The sequence below is a fragment of the Chenopodium album genome, chromosome 15 (genome assembly GCF_948465745.1).
Source record: "Chenopodium album chromosome 15, dcCheAlbu1.1, whole genome shotgun sequence".
Lineage (NCBI taxonomy): Eukaryota > Viridiplantae > Streptophyta > Magnoliopsida > Caryophyllales > Amaranthaceae > Chenopodium > Chenopodium album.
The window spans coordinates 12,367,655-12,395,597 of record NC_137848.1 but is presented as its reverse complement, the minus strand read 5'-3'; the positions used below and the strand labels follow the sequence as shown (position 1 = coordinate 12,395,597).

General features: G+C 33.6%; 4 protein-coding genes across 5 annotated transcripts; 2 read left to right on the top strand and 2 right to left on the bottom strand.

Moving 5' to 3' along the window:
* Window positions 1-120: 120 nt before the first annotated feature.
* On the bottom strand, window positions 121-14,701 carry LOC145581928 (uncharacterized). 2 transcript variants are annotated; one of them, XM_081638965.1, is made up of 10 exons: window positions 14,639-14,701; window positions 11,555-11,610; window positions 11,334-11,397; window positions 6,482-7,185; window positions 2,425-2,666; window positions 2,087-2,299; window positions 1,914-2,006; window positions 1,689-1,793; window positions 1,284-1,586; window positions 121-308 (listed from the first exon to the last, which is right to left on the bottom strand). In XM_081638965.1, the coding sequence occupies exons 5-10, from the start codon at window positions 2,518-2,520 to the stop codon at window positions 273-275; spliced, it is 846 nt and encodes a 281-aa protein (XP_081495091.1). In that variant the 5' UTR covers window positions 2,521-2,666; window positions 6,482-7,185; window positions 11,334-11,397; window positions 11,555-11,610; window positions 14,639-14,701; the 3' UTR covers window positions 121-272. The 2 variants fall into 2 exon arrangements, with proteins under 2 accessions (XP_081495091.1, XP_081495092.1); XM_081638966.1 differs by lacking the exon at window positions 1,914-2,006 and having other exon boundaries at window positions 121-1,586.
* A 3,626-nt stretch (window positions 14,702-18,327) lies between these two features.
* On the top strand, window positions 18,328-21,253 carry LOC145582967 (large ribosomal subunit protein uL18c-like). The gene is made up of 3 exons (XM_081640043.1): window positions 18,328-18,567; window positions 20,247-20,408; window positions 20,888-21,253. Exons 1-3 carry the CDS (start codon window positions 18,379-18,381, stop codon window positions 21,035-21,037), a joined length of 501 nt encoding a protein of 166 aa, XP_081496169.1. The 5' UTR covers window positions 18,328-18,378; the 3' UTR covers window positions 21,038-21,253.
* A 390-nt stretch (window positions 21,254-21,643) lies between these two features.
* On the bottom strand, window positions 21,644-25,103 carry LOC145581927 (protein LEAD-SENSITIVE 1-like). The gene is made up of 2 exons (XM_081638964.1): window positions 24,815-25,103; window positions 21,644-22,679 (listed from the first exon to the last, which is right to left on the bottom strand). The coding sequence occupies exons 1-2, from the start codon at window positions 24,906-24,908 to the stop codon at window positions 21,895-21,897; spliced, it is 879 nt and encodes a 292-aa protein (XP_081495090.1). The 5' UTR covers window positions 24,909-25,103; the 3' UTR covers window positions 21,644-21,894.
* Window positions 25,104-25,400: 297 nt separating this feature from the next.
* LOC145581926 (protein FAR-RED IMPAIRED RESPONSE 1-like) lies at window positions 25,401-27,608 on the top strand. The gene is made up of 2 exons (XM_081638963.1): window positions 25,401-25,638; window positions 26,143-27,608. Exons 1-2 carry the CDS (start codon window positions 25,495-25,497, stop codon window positions 27,466-27,468), a joined length of 1,470 nt encoding a protein of 489 aa, XP_081495089.1. The 5' UTR covers window positions 25,401-25,494; the 3' UTR covers window positions 27,469-27,608.
* The last annotated feature ends 335 nt before the right edge of the window (window positions 27,609-27,943 follow it).

Sequence of the window (27,943 nt, the reverse complement as noted above, 5' to 3'; positions counted from 1 at the left end):
ATTAATAACATTAAAATTAAAATAAACAAATATTCTATATATATATATATATATATATATATATATATATATATATTTAAAAAAAAACCATATTTAATCAACAATAATAAGAGTACGTAGTTAATTACCAAAAAAACGTCGCATATATATATTATAGTAGCTTGTCCCTAAATAAATACATCACTTATATAATTAAGATTAAAAACCAAAATATATAGATGATGGCGTTATAGACGATATAGTCGCTTGTTTAGATGCTCAAGTGTTCCGGCCTATTCTCTTGTTGCACCTACATTGCCTTTTCCAATCTTCAAAAAAAAAATACAAAGTATAAATTAGTATATTACACAATATATGCTTATACACACACACACACACACACACACACACAAGCTCTGATTTTCACACACACACACACAAGTAAAGAGTAAGTAAACAGTGTGTGTATTTGGCTATATATTTTATATTCTACAGATGCTCTTTAAATAGTACAATTTCTACACCAGAATATAAGAACCTTGCAGGAAGATTTAACTCCTTATCCCAAAATTGTGTATCTTGACCCCTAAGACAAGCTGATATATGTAACTACCATATACAATGTGTTAGTGTCATGTTTTAACAAAAATACATAAGACTGCTCATGCCAATGAACCACTTAACCATGAGTCGAAAATGCTTCACCATAATGGAGATCAGCAGTTGTTCGCCAAGACCAAGGGTAAATAATGTGAATGGATTAACAGCCCTGAAGTAAATATAGAGCAGAAGGTAATTTTATAGTTAAGATATGATAATCTGAGAGGTCCTTTTGCAATAACGTTTTCATGGTATTAATTATGAGCATTATCACAGTGACAGATCAATTAAACTAAAGTATAAATATATCAATTCTAGACGGAGGTTTGTCTTTCATCTTGTGTTTTCCTTATTTTTTTACACCACCTGCAAGATAATGTTGTGGTTTGGTAGTATAATTTCGTATGCGGTATGCAGAACCAAAAAGAAAGACCAAGATTGAAAACATTCTCCTTATTTTTCCGTCTACACATAAGTGTACTTCAGAACATCTCATCATAACTCATTAATATAATGTAGTTGTTAACATACCTTCCCTGCAATAAATATGGAAATTTAAGCAAAGAAAAGTTCTGAACAATCAAACAACGAATCTGATATTCAGTTCTGAACTTCAGCTCTGAATTCATTTCAGAATTCAGTTCTGAAATTCAGCACTGAATTCAGTTCTAGATTGCTTTAAGAAGAAGATTGTTGTGTCCGACCTGGTCTTTCAGCTTTTCATTTTCTTCAGATAGTGTATCATTTTTTTTGTGCAAAACATTCACTTCTTCTTTAACACTATCCATCACAATAGTCCTTTTTTGAACTTTTCCATACCCTTCCTTCCTTAATACACCACGCACTCCGAAAATGTCCCCCTTTTTAACCCCTAGTCTGTAACCCACCGGACGATCAGGAATCTCACCGCGATACATAGTTTGCTGAAACGCTTCATCTTCAAGCTCTTGTTCATACATCTTAGGGTGTATCATCCTTAGCTCTTCAACCTTAGCTTTAACATCATCCTACACCAACATTTAGGAGTGATGTAAGACCTCAAAATCTGCACAAAATTATACCACAAAATCTGCACAAAATCATACCAGAAATTTGTCACAAAACCATACCACAAAATCTTGAGTGACTGTGTTAGAAAGAAAGCTTCCGTCTTTACCCATATGGGTTTTAATCCACAGCGCTAACAAGCTCATTTTCTGTCCATGTTCATCTTCCTATAAATAATAAAGCAAAACAAGCATTAAAGATATGTACAACAATATATACCGCATATAACCTGGCTTTGCTCTTACTAACATCCTAAGTAAATATAAAATGACATATATATTCCATACATAATCAGCTTGTTGGTTTGCAAAAATTTTAGAGCCAGATCTATGAAACAGATTTTGAGAAGCTCGTGCTTTTTTACCGCATACTAACATAGTCTGCACTCACATTTTCAAATTTTTAGTTAGAGATTAATTAATATTAATAGAGTAAACAGTAAGCTAAATATTGTCCTTACTTTCCCGTAATCCGAATCCCAATATTTCACCAACTTAACCCAGTTACTACTGGTAATTCCATGTGGCACATTATTACACATCTCATCCAATTTCTTCTCTAATGGCTTGTAATAAATCTGTTTCAGAGAGTATTTGAACTGTCTCCAACATTTATTGGCACGCTTGAGAGCTTGGTTGTCATATTCCGCACCAGGAGGAATCACAAATCGGTCCTTCAGTAAAGTAAAATAATTAGTTAATAATATAAATCAGTAAGTAATCTATTAGAAGTAAGAGACCAGCTAAGTATGTGTGTTTAGGCAATGAAAGGGGATGTCTTAGGGACGAATATACTTACTCTTATGTCTGTAATTATCTTCCTTTTGAAATGCTTGTCGATTGCATGCCAATCTTTTTCCCCAACTGGACAATGTGACTCCATCTTCGCAATCATACTAATGAATTTAACCAAAATATGTCCACCTTTCCTAATTGGCTGGCATAAATCATTGAATTCGACATAGTACTGTACGCCGTTATTACTCCATACGTCAATTGGAAGAATAATACCACTTACTAATGTAGTATTACCCTTGGCGTCTAAATAAAATAACAAAATTAATTTAAAAGAAATAATCAGTTCAAAAAAATGTATGAAACAGTGAGGATTAGCAAGCAAATTCAGATATATATATATATATATATATATATATATATATATATATATATATATATATATATATATATATATATATATATATATATTGCCAACAAATTTTAGCAGTTCAAGCAATGGCTTGACTAGAAATGAAAACTTGAACTGCTTCTTGAATTACAAACAGAGCAGCTAAAACCTCAGATAAAAGAACTGACTACTGCCTCTATCCACCACACTCACAAACAGCCAACAGGAAGCTTAGAAGATGTTGCAAGATTCTTTCTTTTATTGCAGAGAATCTTGTATATACCTTGTTAAGAAAAATCCCTCGTTATTAATTATACAAATTTTTGGCTAGTCCAAGACCAGGTCATGTGATTTTGGGTGTAATAATTTAGGTTTGAGTTAGGAGATTCGGATGAGGTAACTTTTGTCAGGTCTATTATAATACCCCGTATTTTCTAATTAATTAATTAATTAGTATTTTCTAAAAAGGGTATTTTAAGAAAATTATTTTTCTATTTGAATTTTGGAGCCAAAATTATATTTGAATTTTTGCGCCATAAGTATTTTAAAACTCAATTATTATTTTTGGATTTTGGATAAGATTTATTATCCATTTATTTTATTTAAAAATCGAATTATTTATATATATTCCGGATATTTTAATTAAATAAAATTATATTTTATTATTTATTTAAGATGGCTGAAAATTCCTAATTTAATGACTATGATTTTCGGATTTTCTATGTATAGAAAATCTGATTTTCTTAGTTATTTTATTTAGTGAATAATTGGAATTTTATTAATTAATTATTTTATACAAAAAATATTATTTACAATTATTTTTAATTCCTTAAAACTATCAAATTAATTCCCTAAATATCTAAAGCCACCATGATGGATTTTTGGGTGACTTATTTTGGTAAATTATATTTTTAATTATCTCCTCAAAACATCTTATTTTCCTTAATTCTATTTCTCCATCTTTTTAATATATAATCATTATATTTTCTTGTCATTCATTCTTCTTAATTATTCTCCAAGTAATTTCAATGTCCTTATTATTTTTCATGACATACATACATTCCATATTCAATTATACACAATCACCTTAATATCCAAACTTTCCTTAATTCTTTTACTCACTTCTCCAAGTAATCTCTTAAACCCTACTTGCCATAATTCTTCCCATATTCTCTTGCCATAATTCTTGCATGAGGTAGCCTATAAATACCCTTCATACCTCTCATATTCTTCACACCAAAAACCCAATTCTCTTCTTCTCTCTTATTCTTCTTTTCCCTAAACCTTTTCATACTTTTCTTCTCCTTTTTCATACAAATATTATCCCGTATACCTTTGAAGCCAGTTTTCGGGCACTTCTGGTCAGTTTTTGAGGTATTGATGTTTCACAGAATATTGTTCCTCTCAAAAAATCCTTGAGGTTAGGCTCAAGAATCACCCAATTCGGAGTTATATTGAAGGAGTTATGACCTCTGCAAGTTCTGCCTATTCTTTCCTACGAAAATTCAATTCTCTTTAATCCTATTCCTTTATTTTATTCATGGTTAGTTTTCTAAAATACAAATACCTATTTCAAAGCTATAATTTTATAGTAAAGTATTATTTTAAAAGAGTTTTATAGTCCATGCACATTAGATTTGAGTTTATGTTGTGATAACCTTATGGTTATGTTATTTGCAAGGTGTATTCGTGATTGAATTTTGAAAGTGCGAAGTGTTGATTGATATTCGGAATCAAGGTTCTTGAGGTTCTTTTTGTGTGGTTTTTCTAGCAAGGATCAAGGTACGTTTAGGTGGCTAGATACCTTTGAAAGTGATTGGTTTGAATAACATGTTTTACATGATTTGATTGGTGATTGAATTAAATTGATTTGAATTATGATTTTGAAATTAATTATGTTTGAAGGTATTGATTTTAATAAAAGTATTTTGAATGATTGATTTTTAAATCATGGTTTGAATGGTTTGAATTACTTATCGTGTTTAAATAAAGGAATTGATTTTAAAAGGTTTGTTGAATTAAATAAAAGGTTTTTCAAGGAAGAGTTGTTGATTTTGAAAAGTTTTTAATATGAGATTTTGTTCTCAAATATCTATTTAAAAGGTTTTGATTTTGAAAGTATTTGGAATTATTAAAAAGGAGTTTGAATTACATTGGAATTTATTGGATATTAAAAGGATTTATTGAACCATTGAATTATTGTTATTAATGCTTTATAAGCATGTTGGTAATCCCACTATGCGGATTTGGTTTATTGATAAGGCCTTGGACTTTGTATGACCGGGTCTTTCCTCAAGAATAGCCTTGTAATGTAAGAAGACTAGCTTGGGGGGTGTGCACACTTGGGTGAGGAATTGGATTAAAAGAAATTGGTTCTTAATAAAGGAATTGGTTTTATTAACTATTATTTTAAATATTGAATCATTGGAATCGGTTTTAGAATAATAAGTTTTGAAATTATTGGATTAATTATTGGAATTGATTTTTAAAGCATGTTTGCAAATAAATTGAGTTTACATTATCTTGCACTTATCGTACTTAGCATATTTTGCTAATCCGTATTTCCTATTTGTTTTGGTTCGCCCTGTTTACCGTAATGGTAAGCAGTGTTGACTATTTTCAGGTGGAGTCAATAATTGAGCATATGGAGTTCCGGGAATGGTTTCACCTAGATTAGGAAGTGTTGGTCTTGTGTCTTTATTTTGAGTACTCCTAACAATGTTACTATTTTTATAAGTATTAATAAAAGAAAGTCGAGTTTCCGCTGCAATTTTTGTTATTGAGTTAAGTATTTTGAGTAGCCTTGCGTAATCACGCGGCAGTAATACGCCCAACTCTATCTCTACGGTATAATTATACGTATTATACTGGTATTTCCGTAGTGGGAGATTTGGGGGTGTTACATCTATAACATATCCGTATGTCATGGACTTATTCAAGCAACACACAAAAGCATCTGCCTGCATCATGCTGTCAAATAAATCAGAAATAACATGTGCACAAAGATGACCTTACAGGACTTCAAAATGCTAATCATTCATATCATAACAGTATAATCAATCACTAATTGAAAATCATTTGTGCGTTTTATCAGAGCGGCTCACAATATATAAAGTTGCCTCAATCTATGCTCTTGGTTCAAGTCTATACATATACATATATGACATTCAATGACAAGTAGACGTTGTAATGTTAATTACTTCTCTTACTGGTGAATTAATGTTAGCTAGTTATGATGAAACAGTGCTGGTAAGGTCACGTGCATAGGCTAATAGCATAATACTGTTATGAAGAAACCCAAAACAGGCAAACAACAAGGGAATAAGAAGGCTAAATAGCAGGAAGCAGCAACAACTAGCAAATCCAGAGCAAATTAAGACAGTCATTTCAAAGGTACTCCATATTACAGAAAAAAAAAGCATAATTAAACTCTACTCTTTTTCTAACAAATGGACAACAAACTATCAGTCCTAAAAAGAATCCATGCACTATGTATGACTTGATACTAAATAGTAGACACATGATCAATTAGTAGCAGGTATAGCAAATTCAGATTTCAGACACATGATAAATTCCTTGCATCCCAAAAGCCGTAAAGTAATACTGCATAGTAAGGCAGCAATAGGGCACAAACACCCCAGAACAACAAGAAGCAGCAGCAACATGGCGGAAACACACCACAACAACAACAAGCTTACTGCAGCAGACAACTTAAATAGAAAATATTTACCTATGGTTAGAACCTCCTCCTTGTCGTCAAAATCTATGTCTATAGGCTAATCTGGAAGTGCTTTTGGTCGTAAAGACTTAGATTGTTTCGGGATCTCTTCTGATGGTCTTCCACTTTTTTGTCTTTCTTGATTATCCTGTGGAGCTGTTGCTGAAGTTTTCACAGCACCTGTTTCACGGTTCTGGATTCCTCGTGTCGCAGGTTTTGGGCGCTCAGGAGGTTTGTGAGAAGTAGAAGGGGAGTTCAATGAGTCTGGTGCAATTGAATGTGGAATATTAGGTGGGATATTAGGTGGGATTAAAGATGAAACTTTTGGTGGGTATTTTTTTTGCTGACCTTGCGTAACTGCTTCCTTAACTGAACTCAATGTTTAACCAGGAGGGTTTTTCCAAATGGATCCTAAATTATTAGGTGGTGGTTGGTCACATTTTTTAGTGGTAATGGGTGGAGAAAAAGGTCCCCATTTGTCATCCCTAAGAACCTCAGTTTGTGGTGACTTTCTAGCTTGTTTTTTGGTGGGTTGTGAAGCTTCAACAGTAGAAGAAGTATATGCAGCTTGTTTTTTGGTGGGTTGTGAAGCTTCAGTAGCAGAAGAAGTATGTGCAATAGTGGTTATTGGTGATTGTGATGAGAGTGGATCATGTGACTTTGTTGTGGCAGCAAGTATGTCCCTTGCTCTCTTGCTTCGATACGTCATTTTTTACCTGATAAATTCGCAAGATAAGTTATTAAAAAGAACATAAATCAAAAATCATATAAGCATTTCAATAAGATTAATACATCATAACCGAATTAAGAAACCATGCAAGACAACAAAAATATTAAGCCAAGAAAACAAAAGTATTAGTATATATAAACTGAAGTATGAATTAATAAAAATAAATGAGCAATATACTAGAGTTGAAATATTAGGAAAATCCAACACTAAAAGTTATAAACAAATTATTCAGGTACATCAAACAAGTCCCTAGGCTTAGTCTTCACAACATGACACCATCCTTTTTGTATCACATCCCCAACATAAAAAACTTGTTTTGCTTGAGATGAGAAAACAAATGGATCATCATGCAAAAATCGACCAGTGTGCATCAATTTTGAGAAATTGACACGAACACCACCATTCGAATTTGTTTTGACACCCTTACGAATATCGACCCATTCACAACGAAACAATACAACCTTAAAAGAACCATAATAATCTAATTCAAAAATTTCTTTGAGTTTTCCATAGTATTCTTGACCCTCGGCTTCCACCATGACTCCTAAGTTTTGAGTTGCTCGAAATCGCTCACGATCCGCAATATCAAATTTGTAACCATTATAATACACTTTTCATCTTTTTCCCGCGGTTACTTAAGCCACCAGCTAAGGCTTTTCTTAACTTTCCTTCTACTGTGCTATCATCTAAATTATGAACCTATAATTCGAGTAAAATAAAGTTAGACTAACATAGTTGTATTAAATGAAATTAAAATAAACCCTAAATCTAAAAGCATATAACCTGGCTTTGCAACCAATCTGCGAGTTCATTAATTATCCACTGATTTTCAATAGAATCATTATCTTAAGATCCTCCAACATCCTTCTTTTGCCGTTTTTGTTTTATAAACTCACTATTGAGATTGAATATGTTATGTTAATAACCAGTAAATATTCAACGCTTTAAAGAAACACATAATGCTACTTACTCAAGCACCAGTGTTAGTTCATCAGAATGAAGTAAAATATAGCGATGTGCTTGCTTTAAACTTCTATCATCTAAACGGACATTTTCTTTCTTTCCAACGACACGACCACCAGTATTATACAGATAGTTGTCAATGTTTGATACGCCATCTTCATTCCTTCTAGGTCTATTGATTATAGTCTCAACACTTTCTAAATATCTCGAACATAATGCAATTGTCTCCCACAAAAGGTAACCTTCCGCTATAGATCCTTCCGGTTGCGCTTTATTGCTTACATGTGATTTTAAAAAGGCCAAGTACCTTGAATTATAATAACGATTATGTATGTGAATGTGAAAGACTAAAGAAATTTAGTAGTAGTAATAATAATAATAATAATAATAATAATAATAATAATAATAATAATAATAATAATAATAATTATTATTATTATTATTATTATTATTATTATTATTATTATATAAAAAATCACCTTTCAATAGGATACATCCATCTGTAATGAACCGGTCCGCCAAGTCTGACCTCATCCACTAAATGAATTAGTAGATGAACCATAATTGTAAAAAATGTTGGTAAAAATTCTTTTTCTAATTTGCAAAGAGTCAACACGAGCTTTGATTGAATGGTATCTAATTCTCTTGTATCTATAGCAGTTGAACATATCTTTTTTAAAAAGTCTGACAACTCCTCAAGCAAGTCAATAACTCTTGTGGCATTCGACGCCCTTAAAGCAACCGGGAGGATATCTTGCATGAGAATATGATGGTCGTGACTTTTCATATTAATAAGTTTCCGTTGCTTTAGATTCACACATCTTTGCAAATTAGATCCATATCCATCAGGAACTTTCACATTTTTCAAGACTTTAAAAAATCGTTCTTTCTCCTCATTAGACATGGTGTATGCAGCCGGCGGGATGTAACCTTGAGGGTCGATCCATATATGGGGCTTTATATTCAACTTCTTTAAGGCTTCTCTGCCACTCTCATCATCTCTACTATTATCCATATCTAAAAGAGTTCCTAATAAAATATCGGACACATTCTTTTCGATGTGCATAACATCTAAATTATGTCTAAGAGGATTATGCTCCCAATACTCTAATTCAAAAAATGTACTTTTCTTTTTCCACAGAACATCATCACCATCGGGATCGCAATCATCATCAAGTTCATTGGCAGCTTTTCTCCCTCTTTTTTTAGGAACTTTTTTTGACTTCCCATATACATACTTTACCCCTTCTTGTTGCTTCAAAACTTCGGCCCCGCTGGTACGAATCAGACAATACCATATTCTTCTTTCCCATCAAACAAATTAGCTTGTGAACGATATGGGTGATCGATAGGCAACCATTTTTGATACCCAGGGTAGATAATTTTGCCACCAAATCTATCTAAATACGTAGAATGCGTGCAAGAAGGACAAGCTTTGTAGCCTTTTGTACTCCAACCTGAGAGCATGGCATACGCCGGAAAGTCATTAATAGTAGAGTGTAGGGTTGCTCGCATTTTGAAGTTGCTTCCACTACAAGAATCAAAAGCGTCAACACCTTCCCACAACAATTTCAATTCATGGATTAATGGTTGCAAGTACACATCAATATCCATACCGGGACCAAATTTACCGGGAATAATTATAGAAAGAATAAAGGATGATGATTTCATGCAAAGCCATGGTGGTAAATTATAGGGAATAAGGACCACCGGCCATAGGGAATAAGGACCACCGGCCATGTGCTATAATTTGTATTCATAAGACGATATGGATTAAAACCGTCACTCGCTAGGCCCAATCTAACACTGCGAGGCAGCAGCAAACTCTGTATATTTTTCATTAAATTTTTTCCAAGCCTCGCCATCAGAAGGGTGTCTTAGAATCTTATCATCCTTATGATTAAAGTGCCATCTCATGTCCTCTGCAGGTTTAGATGAAATGTAAAGCCTCTTTAATCTAGGGATAAGGGGAAAGTACCGCATTACTTTAGCTGCCTCGCCTTTCTTACATGCTTCTTTTCTTTTCTCATTTACATCACCCTCCTTTCCTTTCACACTTTTCCACCTTGATGTATGGCATACATGACACTCGCTTTTATCCGCGAATTCGCCCCAATATAACATGCAGTCATTTAGACATGCATGGATTTTCTCAAATCCTAAACCCAAATCATTTATTATCTTCATACCTTCATAATAAGACGATGGACAATCCTTAATAATGGGAAATGCGTCAATTAGAAGTTCAAGCAATTTATTAAATGACTCAGCAGACCAATGGAACATACACTTTAGGTGAAACAAGTGCAATAAAAATGATAGTTTTGAAAAAGTAGTACACCCATCGTACAGGCCTTTTTTCAGAAGCTTCCATGAGATGTTTATACTTTGCCTGTTCTTCATTTGAGAAAGTTGATTGATACTCATCATCTACCTCGCGATTTATGGTAAACCCCTCATCCATGTCATATGAATTGTCATCTTCATTAATTGGTTCACTTAATGATGGATCTTAAGGTTTGTCGGTTGGTTGTGTATTAACTTTAAAAGCTGCTTTTAGTAACCCGTCCATATCATCTCGACCTACTTCCTTTGCTAGATCGTTACTTAGATCATGGGTCTTACTCCCTTCATCTTTACAATGAAATATCCAATTTCTATAGTTTTTATAAAAACCATAAAATAAAATATGCCCTCCTACTTCTTCTACAGAATTCGCTTTATTTAACTTGCACTTATTACATGGGCATTTAGTTTCCCATGAATTTGGTAAAAGAGTCTCTTTAGCAAGTTCAAAGAATTTCATGCAACCTTTATAATAACCAGGATCACCTCTTGGTAAATCAATCCAACTAATATCCATGTCTACAAAGAAGTATATAGTTTATTATAAACAATGACATTATAAAAAATCATTTTACAAGCATCCATAAAAAAATAAAAATTAAAAAGAACTACAAAAATCAAATTAATGTATCCAGCTAGTTTATATAACATTCCTTTTTATCATGGCATTTAATAAGGACTTAAACGAATCAAATAAATTTAGAAAACACAGTAAGATCATCCATTATGCAAGTCATTTACTTTGCTCAACAATTCATGAACATGACATCTAAGTATTGTAGTATGTCAAAAGGGATTTTTTAAAGAGGATCTAAGATAAAGTACCTTCTTTTGCCGCAAAAATACACTAAGAGCAGACAACCTGTGGGAATAAAGCTATTGAACAAGTCTGGAAAAACAGATAAGGTTGTGTTAGTAAACTTTAATATTTTAAAGGATGCAAAGTCTTTAAGTATGAATGCACATACACATATGTATGTCATATGAAAAGCTTTTAAAAGTGCATTATACAATATTAGTGAGCTACTATCTAAGGTAGAGTGTACCTTCATTTGCTGCAAAAGTACAGTATGAGCAGAAAATCGTGCAAATCGAGCTCCCGCTGGAAAAACAGAAAATGTAGTGTTAGTAAATATCAACGTTTCATTATATACTTTCATTCCGGGTTTATGTTTCGTGATTTGGATATCTTTCTATTACTCTGTTATCAGACTATATTTCTGCCACTGAAAGACTATTTTGAATAATTAGAGCATTGCAATATACAAATGATTTTGGGGAAAAGGGACAAATGAAATTGAGTAAAAGAAAACTTCCTCTATCTGATCAGAGAGACAAACGGGAAAAAAAAGGCATACTGTCATGGACCCAGTTAGCAGCTTAGCCCAACCCATCAAGGTTTACACTAGAAGGTCCAAACACAAACAAGCAGCCCATGGTCAATAGGAGAACAACGGTCAGCAAGGCAAGGGTCAACCAAAGGGTCCTTGAAAGGGATGGTTAAGGGAAGTCAACACAACAAGAAGAAGAGACAAATCTAATTAAATAAGAATTAGGGAAAGCACTCAACCTAGTTTCAATTATGTCAAGTATGGTTTTGCTATTTTAGTGATTAGTAGTCACATGTAACTATTAAACCTCCTGGTGTCTTAGAAACTGATTATAAGTAGAAGAAGATAGTATGTGGAAGGTATCCAGATATTATTTGAGTTAAGCACTTGTGAGGTTGGTAACCTAAAGTTACTTTGTGAGTCATAACCTCAAGCTATTCCTATCCTTGTAATTCTCATTAAGTATTATTAATCAATCAAGCTTCCCCCTAAATTGTCTCTAATTACAGTCATAATACATTGCTTAATTCAGATCCTTGACACATACATACATGAAACATAAGCCATGAAGATGATCAGTAACCCAGAATAAGTGGTTCCTGATAGAGTAATCAAACTCAAGGATACCAAATTGGAATCGTGGTAGGTTAGGAGTCACACAACACATCATAAACTTTTGAAAAGTCAATTAGTTTTGTAAGTTAAAATTTGCATTATATATAATCAAGCCTTTTGGGACATAATGATTTACAACATAAAAACTGTCAATATAGTTGTTGTATAACGCCACGTATATCACTATGCTAACCAGGGGCGGATCTAGGGGGGGTTCAAGGGGGTTCATTGAACCCACAGATTTTTCGGAAAAAAATTATAAGTTTTAATTTTTTTTTTTTTAAAAAAAAAAAAGAAAAAAAGGGTTAAAACTAATTTATGTGAGATAAATAATCAAATGTTAAAGCCTGGCACATTGGTAAGGGAGTGATTGTTAGAGCATTGAATCTCCTCCTTAGGTCTTGGGTTCGATTCCTGCTGCCCTCATTTTATGTTTTTATTTTTTTTTTGATATTTTTTTTGATATTTTTTTCCGAGTTCTTCTGTTCTTAATGAGTTTGTGAGACCTCTTATTCCTCTACTCCTCTTAATTCTTAAATCTTTATTTAATGGTTAATCTCATTTAATGTTTTTATCTTTCTTTTTTGTAATTTTTTTCCGAGTTCTTCCGTTCTTCGTGAGCTTGTGAGACCTCTTATTCCTCTACTCCTCTTAATTCTTAAATCTTTATTTAATGGTTGATTTTATTAAAATTAGTGATAATTAGTTAATTACATACTAATTTTTTTAATTGGTTTTAATATATTGTTGAATACTTGAATTGTTGACAAATTGAATTGTAGAAACTTAGAATTTAAAATTTTTACTTGGTCTTTTAATTGATAATTAGAAGAAGTTTACATTGTTAAATTTGTGTTTATTGGGGGCTTGAGATTTTTTATTTTTATTTTTATGTGTAATATTGATTTTTTGCAATAGAAATATAGATTTATAGAAGTAGTAATGTATTAGCACGCTTTAATTTCAAACTATGAAAACTCGAAAAATGCTTTTGTAGGTTTTTTTTTTTTTTTTTTTTTTTTTTTTTTTTTTTTTTTTTGTAAAATCCATCCATTTGTAATTTAAAAAAAAAAATGAACTTATGTATTGAATATTTAGTTAATATATGATCATCATTTTTTTAAAAATTCCGAACCCACAGTTCGGAATTCCTGGATACGCCACTGATGCTAACATATGTAGATTTCTTCTTGGCAAGTTACAAATAATGGTGGGTCAGCAGAAAAAATGAGATAAAAGCACTAAGAAGGACAGAGGAAAAGGTCTTATTACCAAAAATTTTATGAGAAGGCTGAACCAAAATTGAGCATTTTGTTACTTTATCACAAAGCAAAGTAGCAAATACTACTGAAAACTGCCTTTGATCACTGCAAAGGAATATCTTGGCATTATAAGGGGCCACAAATACATTATCTACATACTCTTATTACTTTTTAACAAACAAAATTGCTTTGGAAAATAATAAATTATGTTAACTACATAAATAAGAGTTAAAACTATAGTACTATGTATATGATAATAATATGAATTACCAGTCAGCTACTTTAAGCTATCAAGGAAGATAACCAAGCAACAAGAACAAGCTAAATCGTCAAATGGCAATATCAATCACATTTTTTTATAAGATTTTTCAAGTAGCATATGAAAGGATATTAATGATCAAAGCTTGACCACATTATTCAAATGTGACATATCAATACGAGAATGAGTGAGTAGCATAACTATCATAGACATAACCCTAACCAACGTATACAGACCTAACGCCTAACGGCTAATGGCTAATGATCAATTATCCTTTTCTCCCTTGCTAAAAACCAATAAGCAAGGCACATGGAAGCATTCCCTTCAATTGATCCACCAACCCCTCAATATCTCTAGCAGTATGTACCAAGAACACATGAGGACCATACAAAAGAATTTGAACCTCAATGTCATAATCATAATTAAAGACTGAACCTACAACAATTACCCCATATTCAGTAATCCCACCTCCCGAAAGTCGAGTTTCAGTAAATAACGCTACATTGCCATTATATAAGACCCTAGAAAACGCCATAAAATTAATAACAAACACCCATAAAAAAAACTACAAAAAAAACAGGAGAACCTTAATTTTTAAAGCAGAACTCACGAAAAAAAGACATAAAAACAAATTAATTTATCTAATTAAGGGCAAAAAATTACCTTGCAACAAGAGACTGATTCTTGTTCTACTCCAATTCAAAATCGAAGACATGCAAAGAATGATACACAATTTTAACGAAATTTTAGGAATTGTAAGATGTTAGGGTAAGCCAAAAACAATCGATATATAAATATCAACAAAATTGTAAAGCAAATTGAAGATCAATTACCTGAAATTTATGAAAGTGACAAGCAAATCCCCCCCAAATTCGTTGAAGTTGAGCAAGAAACACCCTGAAACGCTGATGATTAAGGGCAGTTGAGTGCGAGGAGCTAGAGTAGAGAATAGTTGCAATTGATGATTTGATGAATAGGGCATCACCGCATATCAGTAATTGGGGTTTATTTTTTTATGTTTTTTTGGAAATAATTGGGGGTATTATTTTAATACAACCCGCTATTTTTTTCCCCCTAAATTTTTTTAAATTGCGGGCTCAGCTTAAATCACGTGTATGACATGTGATTTTCTCGACACTAAAATGTGATTTTCTCGACGCTTTTCAGTGTCGAGAAATTCTCCGACTTGGAAAAACGTCGAGAAAATACGGAACCCAAAATCGTACACTGACGCCACAACCACGGCGTCGAGGAAAAAACGTCCAAAATACACGGGTTTTGTAGTAGTGCACCATTGACCCACAAGACTACCAACTCAACTAGCCCTTTAGCTGCAAACCAAAACCTATCCAACCACCACTTCACCTTGATGTACTCTTATTCCCTCTCCTACAAGACTTTCGCTGCCAAATCCCCATCCCACCGCGTCATCTCCTCTTTCACCTTTATCTGCCGGAACCTCAACGTCCACTCATACTTGCATAATAAGGTGGGGAAGTGGTGGGTGGCTAGTTCAATTCAAGTTCGGGGAGTAGTGGTGAACGGCAGGTTCGGTTTGGGTAGTGGAGTGGTGGGTGGTTGGGGTTCGGTTCAAGTAGGGGATTGGTGGGTGGTTGGAGTTTGGTTTTTGTGGGGAGTAGTGGGTGGTTAGGGTTCAAGCAGGCCCTACAAGACGATTTTTTTAATTATTGTTGTTAAATGGTAGTGGTACTCAAAAAAAAATTCTAATAATGGTAGTTGTTTTTTTAAAAAAAAACTTAAATGGTAATTGTTTTTAAAAAGTGGAAAATAAATGGTAGTGGTTCACAAATTTCCCTAATTTTTATCAAAAACAATTGATTTGGTTCAAGACTGATGAATTTGGCTAAAGATCGATTTTTTAAATTTCTTGACCATATATAGACCGTGTCGATTTCTTCAGTCTGGGTACCAAAAAAAATAAAAAAACATGCCTCTCCTTTTTTTCTCCCTACCCACAACTTTTACTCTCATAATCATGCTTTATCTCTTATCATACCTACAATATAAGAGGTCCGAATCCTCTATCCCACTATTGTGTCCCATTCCATATCTCATTCAATTTGATTGGACCACATCATTTTAAATATCAATATTCTTTATTTAATATTTAATAGCAAATTAAATTAAATAACTTTTTACATAATTTATATTCTAGTCCTTTTTCTATTTTTTACTCTTTTATACAATTACATTTAATTCAATCTCATTATTGTTTTTCTTTATACTGCTTCGATAACTGTATGAAGAACCCTAATTTTTTTTAAGTTACCTCAATTTATTCTTTCTCTAATTGGATCCATAAATATTAAAGCACTACAATTCACTTTAATGGATACTCCATGAGAAGTATTGACGAGCGATTTCGACAATTTACCATACAGGTATGAATTTTTTTTTTTGGTTGAGTTTAATTCTTATTGAATTACGTATCTATGTAATATTATATGCATATGTTTTGTTTCTGGTCATTAGGGAAGCTATTGGAGTATATATTGATAATTAATTTTATTATAAGCTATAACATAGTCAAAATGATACTACATAGTTGCTTAGGTTTTGGATACATGTATTTTTATTGATTTTTATATGTGATTTTTTTGGTGGTACAGGATTATTATTTTGATAAAGAAAAGGGGTCATTACAAACTAGCTGCAGACTATCTTTTGAGGAGCATGAGAAACTGAATGATAATGATGATGTGGTCAATAATACTAAAAATAACTTTGAAGAAGATGAGTACGGTTATAGAGGTAGTGTACGGGGAAAAAAAATAATGAGATTGAATTAAACGTAATTGTATAAAGGAAAAAAAAAAAGAATAGATAAGGACTAGAATATAAATTATGTAAAATTTATTTATTTTAATTTGTTATTAAAAATTAAATAAAGAATATTGATTTTTAAAATGATGTAGACCAATCACATTGAATGGGACATGAAATGGAACACAATAATGAGATAGAAGATTCGGACCCCTCTGCACAGGGCCTCATTGTGTGGAGGGCCCGCCCCCAATTTCTTTTATTTTTCATTCTTTCTCCCAAGCACTATGTCTCTCGTTGCATGAACTATAATACTTTCATTGCAAATTTATAGGTTTTCATCTTCCAATATCTCCTTAAACTTGTATCAAGTTTGCGTTAACTAAATTCATTAGTTATAAATTTTTAACAAGTAAAATTTAGTTGGTTATTACAACATCCTAAGTTAAATTAAACACATGTATTAATTTTTTATTACTAAGATTGATTCGTCAATAAAAATTCATACGACGTACAAATATACAATTAAGTTAGAGAGATTAAACATATTATTGAAAGTTTAAATATCAACATTGATAAAAAATTTATTGTATGTAGAATGAAATTTGTTCTCCTATAAAATATTGTATGAAGTATGTACTCCGTATCTTTTAATTGAAATTTGCCTCTTATCTTTTTCCTTGAGTTGAGATGTGCTTAACTGAATAATTATAATTAGTGTTAAAATCAAGAGATCATAAGTGTGTTCTTCAGTAGTATGAATTGTTGAGTTTCATTTTACTATAAAAATTATCATAATGATAAAATTTTACCGCATAATACACTATAAAATTTGATATGGGCCAACCTTTTATGGTGGCACAGGGCCTTTATTAAGAGGGCCCTAAGTATAACCAACAATTTGATACAAAGTTACTATTTCCAATATGTCAACTAACCCCTTAAATCAATTTTATAAGCCATTTATACTATCAATCGCATAGCTAGCCCACTAAAGCAGTAAAACCCAAAAAAGGAAAAATAGAAGGACAATAAAAAAATAAAAACACAAATTTTTGTACTTGTACGGAGTTGGCCACACCTTTTACTCGATTTAGTGTTACAAGAGTTATTCATCAATGTTAGGCTCTGTTCTCTTCAGTAAAAATAATATTAAATAAAATAATTTTAGTTCAGTAAAAATAAGTTTAGTTCAGTAAAATTCAGTTTTCTTAAAGAAGAATTATAATAAAAAATCAGTAAAAATAATTTCAGTTTAGCAAAAATAATTTCAGTTCAGTAAAAATAATTTAAGTTCAGTAAAAATAATTTAAGTTCAGCAAATATAATTTTGTTTCAGTAAAAATAATTTCAGTTCAGCAAAAATAAGGTAAAGAGAACGGGGCCTTATAACGATTATTTTATCAGTATTACAGGAGTTACTCGGTCAATATTATAGGAGTTATTTTGTTATTTTTACAGGTGGTCACTTACAAAACACAAAAAATTAAAAATTAAAAATTAAAAGAAATAAAATAAAATAAAAAGGGATAAGGTGCTGAACGATAAAAAGGCGGAGGAACGGCAATGAAGAAGATAAACAAGAGTGAGAAAAACACAAGCTCACAAAATATTCAGGCATGGCTGCCTCTGCCTCAGCATCACTCTCATTCTTCCATTCCACTTTAGCTTCTTCTTCTTCCTCACAACAACTTTTTCAGCCGCCTAATTTCGTCAATTTCCGCCCACAAACCCTCCTAGTCATTCAAGCTAAGGCTCACACTCGCCGCGAAGACCGCACTGCCCGCCATGTTCGTATTAGGAAGAAGGTGTTATTGGTTTTACCTCTTTTCTCTTGTTGAAATTGTAGCAATTTTTTGGTTTCTGGGTTTGTTTGGTTTCTGGGGTTTGACCATTTTGCTTTAATTTTTGTTGGGTATTTTCTTATTCTAAGAATTGTTTTGTTTTGAATTGTAATTTTGGAATTTATTGTTTTGGTATGTGGTGGACATTGGTTGGGGAATTGAAGTGAATTGTGAAATTATTGTGTTGGAAGTTGAATTTTAGGGTCCTGGTAATTTGATTAAATCCCATGAATTGGTATCCAAAAGAGGTGATTGGTAGTGTGTTGATTAATGTAGGTAGTGAATTGCGTTACCATTCCAGTTCTCGTGCTACGAATTGGGTGTCTACATTGTTAGAAAGAATGTGGGAAATGTATGATTGATGTATGGTTAGATTTATTGAGAGAATGGAGCAAAAGATGAAACTTTATCAATTGGAAGTTGAATTTAGGAATTTAGAGTCTTGATGAGTATGACCCTACAAATAGTTGCTCTTGATCTTTGGAGTGTAAAAACAGTGTTGGACTTATAAGATTATGTAAGGGAGAGTTTGTTTGGATACATGTTGTGAATTGTTAGCTTGGTTGCTTATTATGCAATCTAAGAGCATTGGTGTTTTTGGTGTGAAATTATTTCAGTTGGAATTTGGTTTGAAGTCCATTCAACTGTGTTGCTGTGTCATTTTGCCGAGAATTTAAATGAATAACGAGTATGGACATAATAATTTGGTTCATCTTGTGATTCTAGAGTTCTATATGCATCTTGTATCCCTCATTGTTGGTAATTTCAGAGGCCTAAGTTTTGGTGTATATGGACTGTTTATTTGGTGCAAGATTAGCTCTGCTTAACTGAAGGGTTCATAAAACAGGCTGTATGGAAGAGAATCTATTTCTGTGGTCACTAAAAGTACTTCATAAGAGCAATGTTGATGCACTTGATGAACTATTTACACCTTATTTGGTTTAGACTCATATTTTCATGTGGGGGACAGTCGGACACTTAATGCATCAGTCAAAACTATCTCTGGATTATTGCATCATGAAAGTGTCATTATATGTAGCTGTTAGACTGTTATAATAGAGCAAATGGTTACTTCCCATGGCTCCACAATTGGGAAAGTCAAGTGGTATGGAAAATGGAGGGGATGGGTCATTCAACATTAGGAAACTGCTATATATACAAAGTCATTTGATACATATTATTTGTTATAAAAAGGTGGGATTTTTATATCAGTTCAACATGCTTTATATTTATTTTGAGGATAACAAGAGAGTAAAAAGAGCATCAAATAGTATAAAATTGTCAACTTATAGAACACAATTTGCTGATCACCTTTTATGTGCTGAGAGTGGTTCAATTTGATGAGCTTGAATTCATCGTAAATATGGGATGAACTTGGAGCAGTTCCTTTTGCCTTCTTGAATTGTTTAAGGTTTTTCAAAGAAACTAAACTCAAGTGTGTACTGTCAGCAAATGTTCATTTTCCATTATCACCCCTTCTTGAGCTCTCTTTAAAAATCCTATCCTCTATTATAGTTCTTGTTTGAAACGTTGCTTTTTTGGGGTTTTATTCCTCTGTATCTTAGAATCCAACTCTATAGTCTTGGAAGTTGACATCTCATTGTATTCCAAGTGTTCCAACACTAATATTTGAGGTTCCTCAGGTAGAAGGGACACCAGAAAGGCCAAGACTTTGTGTTTTCCGCTCCAACAAGCATCTCTATGTGCAAGTAATTGATGATACTAAAATGCACACTCTTGCTTCAGCTTCTACAATGCAGAAACTTATCTCAGAGAGCATTGACTATTCATCAGGTCCCACAATTGTAAGTATATTGTCTTAAAAAACATTGCTTTCTATCTTTTTTACACAGGATTTTGTATATGATCATCTTTGGTATCCTGGCTTGGCTTGCATTTCTTATCCTTTTGAAACACGATGAAGTATGTTGAATTTTCTAAGCTAGTTTAATCCATTATCTGATTATCTAGAATTGAATCATGAGAGCTTGTTTAAGGTGAGAATTAGCTTTTGGCAGGAATCTGGACTTTCCACAGTAACAATATGTTTTCGTTGAGTGGCGAACTTTAATATCTACATTTGTAAATAATAACAGGCCACATTTCTAACTGTAGTTCATCGTAGAATAAATGGTAACTTTGTAAAATAGTATCTTCTTTGAGACTGTTAACAATCCAGCATGAGTACATGGAATTCTTATCTGATCATTTTTTGTTTAAACAAATTTGTTTGAGTACAACTTTTCTGGAATGTCATGCTGATTATTGTGTAATTTGATAACAGGAAGTGGCACAGAAGGTAGGTGAAATTATTGCCAAAAACTGTTTGGAGAAAGGAATAACTAAGGTGGCCTTTGACCGAGGTGGTTACCCTTACCATGGACGTGTTAAAGCCCTTGCTGATGCAGCGCGAGAACATGGCCTTGTATTCTGAAGTTAATTGTAACTAAATTCTCCTTCCTGTGAGAAAAATTTTTCCCCAGTCTGCTTAGTTTTGCAGCTGCTTTAGCAAAGAATCGTAGTTGTAATGTTAAATTTTTTTTATTTATTTTTTTTGGTACACTAAAAATGGCATTTGAAGAAGTATCATTGATGTCAATGCATGTAAAATTTACATTTGCAGAGGTTGAAACACGTTGCGTAATTTTCTTGTCATGACTTCTAATATATTCTGTTCTTATTTCTTAGGGCTTGTTCAGCAAATTAAACACTACCTCAAGGCAATTACGACTGCCAAAAGTCTACTTGCCTTAACTGTATAACTGATTGTTTTGTCTAATTATCATGTTAAACCATTAATGCCAGTTGCCAAATACGCCATCAATACAATTTCGATTTAAAATGGAAGTAGATGGACAGACAGCAAATTCATTTAATCAACTAACAAGCATTCCAGGTAAGGCATACTGTTATGTTCAATCAGTTTATGTTACCAAACTAAAATACTGAGCCATCAATTTCTATCACTATGCTAAATCCTCATTAGTAAATAAAAAATCTTATGCGATTAAGTTAAGGTCTAGATTGAAAACAAATGACATCCAAAAACAACTTGCGCAGAGATTGTCTTTGTTGTACAGGTTCAGTATTTACACCAATTTGATTGCCCAAAAGTTTGAATAGCCAACTTCCAACAAGGATAGGAGACATCAGATATTACATTTCCAACAAATCAGAGAATTTTCTCGATAAATAAGATAATTTCACACCAGAACACAAACAATAACCTGAGGAGTTGGTCTCGATCGAGACAGCCATCAATAAGCTGGCCTTGACCAAGACAGCCAAATACTAGTCTTGTTTAGTAGTAGCAGATTCACCATGCAGGTCTAAACCACAGCTGCTAACAAGCGTTAGTGTAGCAGTTTCAGTCTCAGCTGGCAGATCTACGTCACAGCTGTTAACAAGATCTAGTTTAGCAGTTCCAGTCTCAGCTGACTGGACTAAGTCACAGCGGCTAACGAGCCTCTCAACAGCAACCTTCATCACATCACGCCTCACTCCAATGTCAGCCAGCAGCCTGCTAACACAGTACATACCACATCCCACGGCTGCCAACCCACTACAGCTAGTGGTTAAGAATCTTAATGGGGAAGAGACAATTGCACTCACAGCAGCTACAAAAGCAGTGGCTTGTCCACTTCGACCCACACTAATGTCTGTTACCACAAGCAAACCCGTCTTACAATATATGGCAAAGTCCTCACAGTTGTTCCTGAAGATGTTGTAACCACCAAAACCATTTTCTAGGAGAAAGGAAGCACGGGATAGAACATCTTCTGGTGGGTCTGAGGGGGCCAACGTGCAGGTTCCACCACGTGCCTTAGCAAGGAAGAAAGCAGGTGTTACCTTGTATTCAAAGAGATAAAGCTCGCCATCCCAGAGGAAACAGTCAAGGCAGGATGAAATGACACCGCTGAGGTTTGATTGGTCACCACATACAGGGCATGGACTTTTTGCGCGATCAGAGGACACTGATGAGCTGAAGACGATATTGTCTAGAAAAGTTCCTGTGCCTATTTCCTGGCCTGGTCCTCTTGTAAAGTGGATGACTTTTCCCTCGCCAGCATATATGCCTGTCACGGATTACACCAAAGCCAGGTAAGCACTTGTAAGTTCTTCAAAAACATTATTGATGAATTTAAAAAAATACACTTGTGAAAGTCTCATCCATCACACCATCAATGGGCCTAAAACACAATAGCCAAAAGATGAGGCTAATTATCAGAACTGCAAGTTTTGTCAAAAATCCTACCAAGTCTTGATGTACAATGTTTACTCCAAACTTTAAGACTTGTTAGAGTTATGAGTGGTCAGACTATCTAAAGCAACCATGACAAAAGCACTATGCCTTATTTCTTAAAAGGAATAAGGATACACATAAGCGTTTAAAGTTTTCTTCAAGATATAACTTCTAAATAGTGAATTATTGATGGAAACACAGCTTTTATTTCTAAGTTGAAGAAAGTTGGACAATTTTTCAATCAACAAAAAGTATTTAGGGAACCAATGATATTATGCCCTGGGTCTAAAAGAATCGCATAAGCAACCTTACACATCCAATCTATCCCAATCAAACTCATCCCATGAATTGAAAGTTACCAATAAACTCTTCAATGAAAAACCAAGTTACAACTTTCAATCTAACAAACTTGACCCACAGCTACTTAAATGCAGACTAGATTCGTAACAATTAATATATAGATTGCTCCAAAATATATAACATTTCCATCAAGAAATACTATATCTTGAAAACAGCATGCTAACCACCAAGATAGCATTACACATCTAAAAATATTTTGAGCAAAACTTTTATTTGCATTACAAAGCAGTATAATTGAACACAGAATTGGATTTAGTGGTTTACCGCAAGTCATAAAAAAGAAAAAAATAGGGAAGCCACTAGGAACCTACTACAAGCTATCATGACTGAAAGTGACAAAAGTACTGATCTATTCTGAAACAAAATTGTATATTCACTCGTCACTACTCCTTGTGCCACCCTTTAATGTCAATACTTCTCATAGAACAGGACTTCAAATAAAGGAAACAATAGCAATAAAAGAATGACGTAACAACATTTCCCTCTACCTTAGGTATTAGAAGAAATAAGTTGAAAATTGATACTTTCATACCACGACCATTTTCTCTATAGTGTTTTTTTTTTTTTTTTTTTTTTAATAACTTACATCCCTTAATTTCCATTGTGTCAACCCTGAACCAGCACTACATGGCTATATCCTGATAAATGGATAATGTAACTCCAAACCAGAATGAACATCATGTTTTGAACAAACATAAACCAAATCATGGAGAGATAATGTATGACAAGCAGTGATATCTAAAATTTAAACAACACGCAAGAATTCAAGGTGAAGAGCACAACAGAACCATGTATACATCTAGAAAAAAAGTGAAAACAGTACCATAACTGTTCTAATTGATTTTGTTTGATTACCGAACCCAAACACTACTTCAGATAAGAGCAAATGGCAGCCAAAATCTACAGCTACCTTCAAACTGAAGATCATTACAAAGCATAATCTCAATCACGCTATTTCGAGTATAGTGGCAAGAGTATCACAGGGTTCTTATTCTCAGGCAGTCAGGCCATATAGAAGTCCAACATACTGGTCAACTATATTCTACAAAATAATCCATAACTCGATGAATGAAACCCGCTAAATCACATACTTCGTGAAATCGTGAAACATATGATTCATATCAATCCAACAAATAAGCTGAAACTAATCAGCAATAATTTGTGATTACTTTCCCATCATCAAAATGCTCCCAATAAAATACTTGTTTAGTTACAAGATCAAAAGCTAATAAAACACAATTTCATAATAAGATAAAAGTAATAAATACCCTTTGTCAAAACCTCAATAATGTTTCAAAAGTATTAGATTTCATTATCATAAAACTAAAGATAACAAAGTCTAAAATTAGAAAGTTCCAGAAAACGCCAAAATTAAAAACAAACAATTAAAACCCAATTCCCATAAGCATGTAAAAATCCCAAACAACATTTTGACTTCTACCCATTAAATTACTAAAATTGATTGAAAAGGGTTTTCAATAATTTCGGCTACATTTTGCTTTAATTAGAAAAGGGTACAAAATAAGGAAGAAAAAACCCACAAAATTACAAAAGTAAAATACAAATTAATTAAAATAAATCCAGAAAAAGAGGAGAGAAGAAAAATACCATGATGAGAGTAAAGATAGGCGTTTCTCCAAGAATAGATGTGATCTCCGGGTTTCAGGACTTCCTTTGAAATCTTATTCGAGAAAATTCCCATTTTTATATATCCCCTTTTTCCTGGTTTTCTTCTTTCTCTGAAGAGTGGGGATAAACTGCAAATCTATGAAAAAAAGCAAAATTTAAATTCAAAGTTCCCAATTTTTTTGCTTCCTTCGTAGTTAAGGCAGCAACAGATTTTACACGCTAATTTAAGAGTTAGATAATATGACGAATTGTATTTTTTGATTGAGTTTTTCCTTTAAATTATTATACCATGAATATTCCAAATTTCCAATTAGGAAATAAGAATACTTAAATACCAAGAAGTACAAACCAAGGGTTGTGAGATGCGTGGAGAGTGTCTCTCAATGGCATTTTCGCAATAAAGTCGAAAATAAAGCAAAACAGAGGTGTAAATTGGAGGGAAAAGATAACGTAATAGTAAAATTTACAACGGTGTGGTCCCAAAGAACGAAAGTGACAGCTGATTAAAAAAAACAAAAGTAGAAGAATTTTCGTAAAAGCGAAAAACTCAGACTTTCTACTGTTTTCTTCCCTGAAAGCAAACACCATGGGAGTATGTAAAAGAAGCCTGAGGGTTCGCTGAAAACAGCACGCCAAAGTGTTAAATTTCGCGGACTGGAATGGGTGATGTTACTGACAATGGCGCTGTCGTCGTTAGTAACACCGGCGAGGAAGAATTGGCGGTCGATGTTGTCAACGAAGGTGGTCGAGGACAGTTCGAAGATCTGGGCGACGGTGCTGCTTTGAAGGAGTTGTTGAAAGGGGTTAGTTATTCGCTTATTTTAATTGAGAATTGAGTTTATAAATTGGTAAAATTTTAGGGAAAAAATTAGGGTTTCATTTATGGAGGCTGTAATTGAGATTGAAATTATAGTTGTGGTGCAAATATTGTAAATTCCTTTATTGTACGTTTTAATATGCAAATTAGATAGTAATTGTGGTTGAAATTTGAGAAATTTGAGATTGGAATTGATAATTGGGTTCGATTGGTATGAAATTGATGTGTGAAAATTGATGTGTGAATATAAGTTGTTGTTGAAACAATGTGAATTAATATTAATCCTAATTGATAGGTTGATGTGAGTTAAATATGTGTTGTAAAATATGTGTTTAGATCCTTTGTATTGGTTAGCTGGTGGTTAATTGTAGTGTGATTGTTGATTGTTAAAGGAGATTGAATAGCTGGTGGTTATGGAGTTTGTTTATTTTTATATTGTGTGACTGTTCTCTGCCATATGTGTATATGATTTATGTGTGTCTTGATGAAGGTTGTGGTTGGTGAAGAGTCTTATAAGACTCCAAAGAAAGGGTTTAGTAGTGTTGCAATTTCAGTCGAGATAGAAGAGTATGTTGAAGTTGATGTTGGTCTTCCCCCTCCTTCAATAGGGATGGTTTTCCAGACATGGCAGGAACTGGATGAATATTTTAGGGAATACGGGAAGCAAAATGGGTTTGGGGTAGTTCGTACAAGTGCTTGTAAAGTAGGCAAAGGGCCTAATGCAAAAATGAGAAGGAATTGTTTGTGGACTTGTGAGTGCATTGGTTTGCCTGATAGGAAGCGGAAGAAGGCGGAGGTATTAGTGACTGATGCTCAGATAGTTGAGCACAGTGTTTCTGTGGGTGTGAAGAGGATGAGTAAGAAAGTAGAGTGTCATGTGAATGTGTATGCTAACGTTAACGAACGTGGGGAATGGGTTATTCAGAGGGCTGAACTGAAGCATGGAGGACACACTCCGACTCCAGGGAAGGCGAAGAATATCAGTCGCTTGAGGAAGAAGTTTCTGGTGGAGAATCCACATGTTGTGAGGCAGTTGTTTAATGAACGGAGAGCTGGGGTTCCCGTGGCGAAAATATATAACAAAATGGCGAGAGAGCGTAATGGTGTAGAGAACATGCCTTTTGCCCCGCAAGATCTTCATGAAGAAGTTGCTAAGGAGAAGAAAAGAATCTTTGAGGAAGGTGATGCTAAAGCTATGTTTACCTATTTTGAGAGTATGGTTGAAGACAACTCAAATTTTTTTTACACATATCGAGTGGACGAGGAGGGGAGGCTGAAGGATGTACTCTGGGTAGATGCAAGGTGTCGCATGGTGTATGAGGAGTTTGGCGATGTGGTTTGTTTTGACTCCACGTACTTGACAAATGAATACAAGTTACCATTTTGCAACTTTGTTAGAGTAAACCATCATGGTCAAACAATTTTATTTGGGTGTGCGCTTGTTAGAAGAGAGACTTTTGAAACCTTTGAGTGGGTTTATAGCAATTGGTTGAGGTGTATGCATAACAAAACACCGAAATCAATACTTACAGATCAGGACCCTGCTATGAGGAAAGCCTTGAAGAACACTATGAAAGGCACTGCACATAGGTGGTGTATTTGGCATATATTGCATAAGTTTTCTACAAAGCTTGGAAAGCATCCCAATTACCCTGAGTTGAAGGAAGAGTTAGAGAGTGCGGTTTACGATAGTCTGGACCGCGAAGAGTTCGAAATACGGTGGCCTGAGGTGATCAAGAAGTACAAGTGTGAAGCAGACGAGTGGCTGGAAGGTGTGTGCTTTGTTTCTGAACTCTGTTTTGTAATGTGTTTCTGACCTTGTGTGGTGTAGCAGTAGTTATTAATTATTGTAAATTGAAACGTGTTGGCAGTTGTAGTTATGTCGTTATTGAAAGAGAAGTTGTTGTTTTATTGTTACTGTTGTAATCAGATGCTATTGTTTAATAAATCATTTTTTGTAAAATTATAATACAACATGTTAAAAGTATTCATTGTGAAGTGTTAGAATTACGAGTTGTAAAATTATGATACATACAACACCCCAGAAAGTGATTGTTTTTGTGTAATTTTGAGAATGTGATGTAAAATATATCGTAAGGATGTGTATTTTGTTGAGCCACCTTTGGTAAATTGTGTTGGGTGTTCACAGGGCTGTTTTCTGAACGTGATATGTGGGTACCTGCCTTTCTGAAGCATTTGTTTTGGGCCGGTATGAAGACAACCCAGAGGATTGAGAGTATACATAGTTTTTTTGATGGTTATTTGAGCCGGCACACATTGCTTTGTGAATT

What these genes read in the sequence shown, in the direction of transcription:
- LOC145581928 (XM_081638965.1), bottom strand. Translation starts at nt 2,520, where the DNA reads ATGATTGCGAAGATGGAGTCACATTGTCCAGTTGGGGAAAAAGATTGG. An exon ending in AGATAATTACAGACATAAGA is followed by an intron (nt 2,300 to 2,424) that starts GTAAGTATATTC and finishes ACTTTACTGAAG; the next exon opens with GACCGATTTGTGATTCCTCC. An exon ending in GGGATTCGGATTACGGGAAA is followed by an intron (nt 2,007 to 2,086) that starts GTAAGGACAATA and finishes ATGTGAGTGCAG; the next exon opens with ACTATGTTAGTATGCGGTAA.
- LOC145582967 (XM_081640043.1), top strand. Translation starts at nt 18,379, where the DNA reads ATGGCTGCCTCTGCCTCAGCATCACTCTCATTCTTCCATTCCACTTTA. An exon ending in ATGTTCGTATTAGGAAGAAG is followed by an intron (nt 18,568 to 20,246) that starts GTGTTATTGGTT and finishes GAGGTTCCTCAG; the next exon opens with GTAGAAGGGACACCAGAAAG. An exon ending in ATTCATCAGGTCCCACAATT is followed by an intron (nt 20,409 to 20,887) that starts GTAAGTATATTG and finishes ATTTGATAACAG; the next exon opens with GAAGTGGCACAGAAGGTAGG.
- LOC145581927 (XM_081638964.1), bottom strand. Translation starts at nt 24,908, where the DNA reads ATGGGAATTTTCTCGAATAAGATTTCAAAGGAAGTCCTGAAACCCGGA. An exon ending in CTATCTTTACTCTCATCATG is followed by an intron (nt 22,680 to 24,814) that starts GTATTTTTCTTC and finishes AATCCGTGACAG; the next exon opens with GCATATATGCTGGCGAGGGA.
- LOC145581926 (XM_081638963.1), top strand. Translation starts at nt 25,495, where the DNA reads ATGGGTGATGTTACTGACAATGGCGCTGTCGTCGTTAGTAACACCGGC. An exon ending in TGAAGGAGTTGTTGAAAGGG is followed by an intron (nt 25,639 to 26,142) that starts GTTAGTTATTCG and finishes GTCTTGATGAAG; the next exon opens with GTTGTGGTTGGTGAAGAGTC.